The 7,731-nt window shown below is 53.2% G+C and overlaps 1 protein-coding gene across 7 annotated transcripts in view; it reads left to right on the top strand.

Annotated features, from left to right (window-relative positions):
- Nucleotides 1-7,081, top strand: part of CCN4 (cellular communication network factor 4) — a 30,531-nt gene extending 23,450 nt beyond the window's left edge. For 5 of the 7 annotated variants that reach the window (XM_033842905.2, XM_033842904.2, XM_033842907.2 and 2 more), the window contains 2 exons: nt 2,926-3,119; nt 4,841-7,081. In XM_033842905.2, coding sequence (XP_033698796.1) covers nt 2,926-3,119; nt 4,841-5,140 — 494 coding nt within the window. In that variant the 3' untranslated portion in view covers nt 5,141-7,081. Of the gene's footprint in view, nt 1-2,925; nt 3,120-3,326; nt 3,782-4,840 lie in introns of those variants that run through there. The other 2 variants (XM_033842908.2, XM_033842903.2) reach the window with 2 other exon arrangements.
- Nucleotides 7,082-7,731: the final 650 nt, after the last annotated feature.

Genomic DNA, 7,731 nt, shown 5'->3' on the forward strand with positions numbered 1-7,731 from the left:
TAAGGAGTTTAGGAGGGGAGGGGTGGAGGCTGAGGAAGGACCGGTGTGAGGGGACCCCGGGAGGAGAGGCTTGAGCAGCAGGTGGAAGGGCAGAGAGGGAGTGGATGGCTTCCCGCTCACTCTGGGGGATGGGTGGACAGGTGAGACTTCAGCCAGGTAGGCCAGGCCAGAGGAAGCTCCGGAAACAGAGGACAGGGACAGACCTATTTGTTTCAGCCACAGCTTACATGAGCCTAGCCAATGCCAGACACTTAGCTGGTACCAAATCAGTGTTCGTCTTATGGATGGATGAATGGATGGAGGGACGCAGGGATGGGTATGTGGGCCGAGGAGACCTGAATTGGGGCAGTGGGAGCAGAGGTATCAAGGCAGGGACAGATGCAAGAGGAATTGAACAAGTAAGACTGAAGGGCTCGGCGTCAATACAACGGGTGGGGGGAAGGAGAGAGAGGGTAACAGAGACTCCCGGGGCTCGTCATTACTTAGGACAGAAAGCAGGGAGTACTTCTGGGGAGGAGAGCGCCCTTGCTGGAGACAGGCTGAGGCTGAGGCTGGGTGCCCTGCCCATGAGATCACCCAGAGGAGCGTCCTGTGGGGAAAGCACTGGAGGAGGGAGGTGGGGCGGAGAGAGAGCTCCGGAAGTCTCCGGCCCAGAACTGCTGAGGGCCTAGGGGTAATGTGTTGGGGGGGCCTGGGGCAGAGGTCTGGGGGGCTGATGTTTGAGGGAGGACAGAAGAGGAGACCGAGGGGGAGACAGAGAAGGAGAGCCAAGCATGTAATGGGAAAACCAGGAGCGTCTGGTGACGTGGGAGACAGCAGATGAGGACACTTCTAGAAGGAAAGTGTCCACCAGGCAAGTGGACATGAGGGAGTGAAGAAATGGCAATGGAGTTTGGGCGTTCTGAGGGTACTGGTTGTTTTTTTAAAGTTATAAGTGCATGAGAGATTGTGCTCAGAGAGAAGTGCTCAGAGAGACTGCGTAGAGCAGGGTTTCTCGACCTCAGTGCTGACCTCATTTTGGACAGGATCATTCTTTATAGAGGGGACAGTCCTGGGCTTTGTAGGAGGAGGTTTACACCTGGCCCCCACCTACTAGGTGCCAGTAGCACCTTCCAGCCAAGTAGCGACAACCAAAAATACCCCCAGACTTTGCTAGTTGTGACCTGGGGGGCAAAATTGCCTCTATGGAGGACCAGTGATGTGGCCCTGCGACACCACCATGTAAGGTGAGAGAGGGAATGAAGCTGAGGAAGACGAATCCAAGAGGCAGGACGGATACAGGAGAAAGAGGGTTTCAGAAGCCAAGTGAGGGAGGATTTCAGAGAAGAACAAACTGGACAGGAGAGGGGAGGAGAAGGGAGGGGAGGGGAGGGGAGGGGAGGGGAGGGGAGGGGGGAGTGTAAAGGCCAGAATAGAGACCTGTCCCCAGGCTGCCTGCCCCCAGGGGTCTGACTGGACCAGGAAGGAGGGTGGTACTGCCACCCCTACAGTTCAGGGATGCACAGCCTTTCTGGGTGGGGCCTGGGGTGCCCCATCCGGGGCTGAGCAGCTCCCGGAAGCAGCAATCCCCTGCCCATGGAGGAGGTGGCCGGGGAAGTTCTGTCCCCAGCAGGCCTCCCAGGGCAGAGCACAGGAGGGTCACGGGGTGAGGGTGCAGGGCAGCGGCTGTCTGCCCATCATGTCATTGTGTGTGGCCCAGTGACCCCGTTCTGACCGAGCACAAGCAGAGCCCCTGCTGAGTGGCTGACCCAGAAACCAAAGCCCTTTCATCCTTCCAAGCAGATCCCCCCCCACTGCCCTCTCCATCCGTGCTCGCAGCCCCAGCTCATCCCAGCCCGGACCCTCCTCCCTTCTGTCCTCAGAGGCCTCTTTTTCCTCTCTTCCGTCTTGTCCATCCTCTTCTCTTACTCATGTATTCCCGCGTTCATTCACCCGTCTCCCCTGCACGCCTGCTGTCCCTGCCCGTTCCTGTCTCTGGTTGCCATGCGTGTGTGTGCCAGGTTGGACCAGCTTCCTCTTCCAGTCTTTCTCTCGGGTACCGTGTTCCATCTCTCTGTGAGATCTCTCCTTGGTCTTCCTGGCTTTTTACCTGCCTCCATCTCTAGCTCACTCCAGTTACACATGCATCTGGATGCCAGGATATACGCGTTGATAGAACCAGCCAAGAGTTGGGGTTCAGTCCACCTTGACTGAGGGCTCACTAAGGGCCAGGGACAGCTTGAACGCTGTCACGTGTCTGAACCCATCTTTTCTGTCCCCAGCCTGGGACAGGAGGGAGAGAGGTGCTACTGTCAGCCCCTCTTACAGGTGGGGACACGGAGGTGGGAGCTAGTTTATTGGAAGCTATCCAGCTACTAAGTGGTGGTGCTCAGAGCTGAACCCAGGCCATTTGCCTCTGAAGCCTGTGTGTCCCCTTAACCACGATGCCCGCAGCATCGCCCAGATGAAATGCTGGTACTACAGTGCGGGCATTTCCCTTTGACCTTTCCCGCATAGCATAATCTCTGCAGGGGCAGGAACAGTGTCTTTTAACCTTTTATTCCCAGCCCCTTGCAGATGCCTGATGTGTACTCAGTCAGTATCTGGACCCTTTTATTGCCGTACTAGCCCTGCAGGGCAGATGTTATTATTCTAGTGAAGAGCCTAAGGCCCAGAGGGGCACAGCCTCTCGGTGCTCAAGCAGGAATTGAACTTAGGTCCACCTGTCTCTAAAGATGGTCCTCCCTCCGGAGAGGTGTAAGGAGCTCAGAACAGCCCTCCTCTCCCTGGGAAACTGTGCTGAAGCCAACTTGCCCTCTGTGCTGAGGGACAGCCCACCTCTGTCCTGCCTGAGGTTCAGGGACCCCAGCCCTTAGGGCGGTGGCGACAGGAATTGGGGGCTGACAGAGACTGGAAACTGACAGGGCATCTGGTTCCCATCCGCAGCAGCCATGGAGGAGGTAGAGCCGTGGCACAGGAACTGCATAGCCTACAGCAGCCCCTGGAGCCCCTGCTCCGCCAGCTGCGGCCTGGGGGTCTCCACGCGCATCTCCAACATCAATGCCCGGTGCTGGCCTGAGCAGGAGAGTCGCCTCTGCAACCTGCGGCCGTGTGACGTGGACCTCTGGCCACACGTCAAGGTGGGTCCGCCTCCCAGGGTGGGGCAGGTGTCTCGGGCGTAACAGACAAGCCTGGCTTTGAGCCCGGCTCCTGAGCTTGCTTGTGGTGTGTATTTGTATAATAATTAAGCCCACGTTGTAGCAGTTTCTTGGGATCACATGTGTCACTGGGTTGGTGGGTTGTGAATTTCACTCAGTGGAAGTGGTGACCATGTTATTACAATCAAGGTGACTCTGGAGAGATCGCAGGGTCCCTCAGAAGTGCTCTCCTGTGGTGATTCCAAGGACCCCTCACCGACTGCTCCTGGGCCAGCCCGCACTCACGTGACAGCCACACGGGGCGGTAGGGGACAACGGGACTCAGGACTGCTGGAGTCAAATGCCCATCTGCTGCTGACTCTGTGTGACCATGGCCAATCTCCCTGCATCTCTGAGCCCCAGTCCCCTCATTGGTAAAACACCAGAAATGATCTCGGACATCCCTTCCAGCTTTGAGAGTCAAAGATAATTAAAATAAAGGATCAAGGGTGTAGTGGCCACAGGAGACTAAGACCCAGTCCTTGGAGTTAGAAACGGATCTGATTTGCTTAACCCAGGACCTCCTTGCTAACGCCTTAGGACTGGTCATCTGCCTTGGTGTCATGTGAAAAATAAAGAGAAAGAAAAACTCGGCACTGATTCCATTTGGGGAGCACTGCTGGTTTCTTGGGGATGCTGAGGAGAGGGTTGTCCAGCAGGCGAGATAGCCTAGCTTCCCACAGTTCCTCCCCTTGTCTCTTTTCCCTCTCTGAATTTCCCCTGCCCTACTAGCCTTTGTATTCTTGGTGCTTGGTACTCAGCAAACATCTCTTAACCGAAAGCATGGGAGGGAAATTTACCAGCCACAGGACAGAGAGTCCTAAGCTGGGTGAATGCACGGTGCGTGCGAGGTAGGGGTGGGCTCACCACCAAACGAATCCACGTCCCGTGCTGTTGCCTCATGCTTTCCACCCAAGTTCATTTCCATAATTCTGTGCCTAAGAGAGCTCTCAGATCAATCATACAAGCCTCAGACCCACCCCACATCGCCTGGATCTGCTCTACCTCCGTTTCTGGCATGGTGCCGGTACATAGTAGACCCCGACGACCATTCATTCAGTGAGTTTAGTAAGTGCCTACTATGCACCAGGCACAGAATTAGACTGCAGGGACACAGAAGGAGCCCCATCTCGAGTGGCCCACAGCCCGGTGGAGGGACAGAGCTCCCTTTGGATAATGGCAATCCAGTTGCGTGGATTGTGAATGAATCCATTGCATGGAAAGGGTGTGTGGGAGAGTGTCAGAGGCAGAGGAGGAGGAGAGTTTAGGGTAAAATGCATCCCCCAGTCAGGGAGGCCATGATGGTTCTGCCCCTAACCAGCGAGGGGTACTTAATGGGCTAAAGCGGCCGCAAAGGCATTCCGTGTTAGTGAAACTGACCAGGGACTGGGCATTGGCAAGGCAGGAACACAGGAGAGAAAGGAAATTGCAGCTTGAGAGGTACCACCACCGCAAGGCAGCCCCCTCCTGTGCTCTTGTTTCCTCCTGCGTAATATGACTGGGTCTTGCTGTATTCGGGGTGGTCCTTCCCAGTTGGAAGATGCCGCAAATCTGAAAGGGAGGCGGAGCGCGTGGAGAGTGAAAAGGGAAGAATTGAGGGCTTGGAGGGAAGAAAGTGGCTGTTGATCCTCTGAGCATCTCAACTGAAACCTCCTTTCCTGCAGGAAGGGAAGAAGTGTCTGGCCGTGTACCAGCCAGAAGCGCCCGTGAACTTTACACTGGCCGGCTGCACCAGCACACGTTCGTACCGGCCCAAGTACTGTGGGGTCTGCACGGACAACAGGTGCTGCATCCCCTACAAGTCCAAAACCATCGACATCTCCTTCCAGTGTCCCGACGGGCCTGGCTTCTCCCGCCAGGCCCTGTGGATTAATGCTTGCTTCTGCAACCTGAGCTGTCGGAATCCCAACGATATTTTTGCCGACTTGGATTCCTACCCTGACTTCTCAGAAATTGCCAATTAGGCAGGCACAAAACACGAGCTCGAGGCCTGGCCCCATGCTTGTAAAGCAGGCAGCCTTCTGAGGCCCACACTGAGCCTTCTTTTGTCCACCTTAACCCTGATCCGGACCCGTGGCCCCCTTTCCTGTCTCCGACCGCCCAAAGCACCCATCGTGGTGCCGCTCAAGCCCAGACAGTGGGTGCTCTCCTGGACAATTCCACGCACACTCCAAGGAAAGTGCCTGTCTCCAGCCGTTCTGGTCAGTACCCGAGGCTGGTCCGGCCTGTCCAAGTCACTGGACGTCTGGCTGGATCTTGCCCAAGTCTCAAGGAACAGAATCAGCTAGGCATTCAGTGTCACTAATTCCTTCTTTAAATACCAAATCGTAAGGCTCTCTGGGTCCATTCAGAAGGATAGATGGGATTTAGAGCTACTCCGATCGACGGTTGTGACCACTGCACACCAAAGTGTCTCTCATTCCAAAGATTTGTGCCTCCCGAGGTCACCCAGCATTTGCCAAGTGAGGTGAATTGCTGTTTGGGTTTGGTTTTTTTAATGAACAGTTGTATCCATTATTCCGGGCATTGTTGAGGTCAGGTTTCTCTTCACCCCTGCCCTGTGAGGGGTGTACATTGGGTTCATCCCAGTCAGAAATGCAAGACGATAAACGTCCTTCTTGTTCCTGGGAGAAGTCCCCAGTCAATACTCCAGGGTCAGAGCAAGGTCCGCCAACTGTCAGAAGGAGCGATTGACTCCAGCACTGAATCTGCTGCTCGTGGACAGGGCAGGGTGCTGGGCAATCGGCCGGGCTCCTCACTTCTGGATCCTCTCCCTGCACGGGAGCTCGTGGGAGTTGGTGGAGTCCCCTGGGGTGATGTCTCTGACCCCTGAGAATGGTGCCCTGTGACATTCCTGTGCTCTTAGGGAGCCTTGGGTCCAGCGTGAGTGTGGGTCAAACCAAGAAGTGGTTTCAGAAACAAGAAGTGGGTCCAGTCTGCATCAGCCTAGGGTGGCAAGGGTCCCTGGGCCCAGGACATGTCTCTTTCTGCCTCAGTGACCCGTTTCACAGACTGGGGTTCTACTGACCCGTAAAACCCGGTTCTGGTACAAAGACAGAGGTTAACCAGTTGTTTCAAAACAAGTATATTTAACAGAGATGAAAAGCTGAAAGGGCTTGAAGCTGTTCAACAAAAGGAAGAGAAAGTTGCTATTAATGGACATGAGGCTATTATTTATTTTATTAGTAAAATATAAATATTTACTGCTATAATTCTTTTATATAGTACCTTCTATGTGTCAGACATTGTTCCCATGCTGTACGTAACCGTTAACACTAGCTCATGGAAACTTCGAGGCCGTGTTGAAAAGTGCCCGTTACTATTTCTGTTCTTACAAATGTGAAACAGAAGCTCAGAAAGGGAAGGGAGCTTGACTGAAGTCACCCAGATGGCCAGTGGAGGAGTCGGAATGCAAATCCAAGTTGAAGTGACTCTATAACCCATCTTTTCCCTCTACTTTTAGAGCTTCCAAATGTGTCAGAGCAGGAAAACATGTCAGGACAGGCGATTCTCACATCATTTTTGCTTCTTCTTGGTGTCTCTCTGGCTCTTTTCACAAGAGAAGAGAGTGTCTGACTTTCAGATTATTTACGTGCCTAAGCGTCAAACAGAATCTGGGCTAAACCAAAATCCACTGAATCCCCTACAGATCGTTCCCTCCTTCAGATCCGAACCAGCTCTCATATGTGTTTGAAGATGATTTTGTTACCCAGTGCTGCAGACTGAGTGACGGGGCGGTTATTCATGAGGGAATTCTGGGTGGCGAATTGTGGGTGGGATTCCTAGACAGGGAAGAAGGGTTGAGAATGTGCCCTCCTTAACGGTGACCTCCGGAATGCCCGATGCAAGGCATACAGTGGTGCTCAATGTGTATTTGATGAATAAAGGAAATTGTGTACATGTTCCTACTTGTATTCAGAAGATCTCTTTCTTCCAAAGGTACATGACAATCCGATTTTTATCAGCCAAGTCTTAAATGCCGTAGAAAGACATTTACTATTGAAAGAAGTGTACATTTTTATTGGAAAAAAAAACAAAACAAAAGAAGAATTCCTGTGTGAAGAGAATTTATCCCATGAATAATCTCTTCTCTGAGTCTTCATGGAACATGTTGGATTTTCGTAGAAATCACCTGCCACCTACAAGCTACAAAGACTAGATGAACGCTGACCCCATTTGAAATTCAGCAGACACCCAAGAGCTAGGTTCTTACTGAATTTGCTTCCCAGTTTGGGAAAGTGAGCATGGCTTCCAAGATCCTAGGAAGCCTGCTTGGTGGAATTGGGGGTTTTATCCTGGGAATGGGTGGGATGGCGTGGCCGGAATGCTCCGGTTTGAGAAATGGATCTGTCCTATGCAGGCCCCAGACGGAACGTCTCAGCCCCGTGTTTTGACGTCATGGGGAAGGAGCTATGGGCCCAGCCGTGGTGTGCCCTGAGTCAGTAGAAGTTACAAATAATAATCATAATGAAAAGCTGTCCCTTTACTTAGAGTGCTTGCTTGGTACCAAGCGCTCTTAAGTTTTGAATTATAGTACTAATCATCACAGCGATTT

The sequence above is a fragment of the Tursiops truncatus genome, chromosome 17, assembly GCF_011762595.2.
Source record: "Tursiops truncatus isolate mTurTru1 chromosome 17, mTurTru1.mat.Y, whole genome shotgun sequence".
Taxonomy (NCBI): Eukaryota; Metazoa; Chordata; class Mammalia; order Artiodactyla; family Delphinidae; genus Tursiops; species Tursiops truncatus.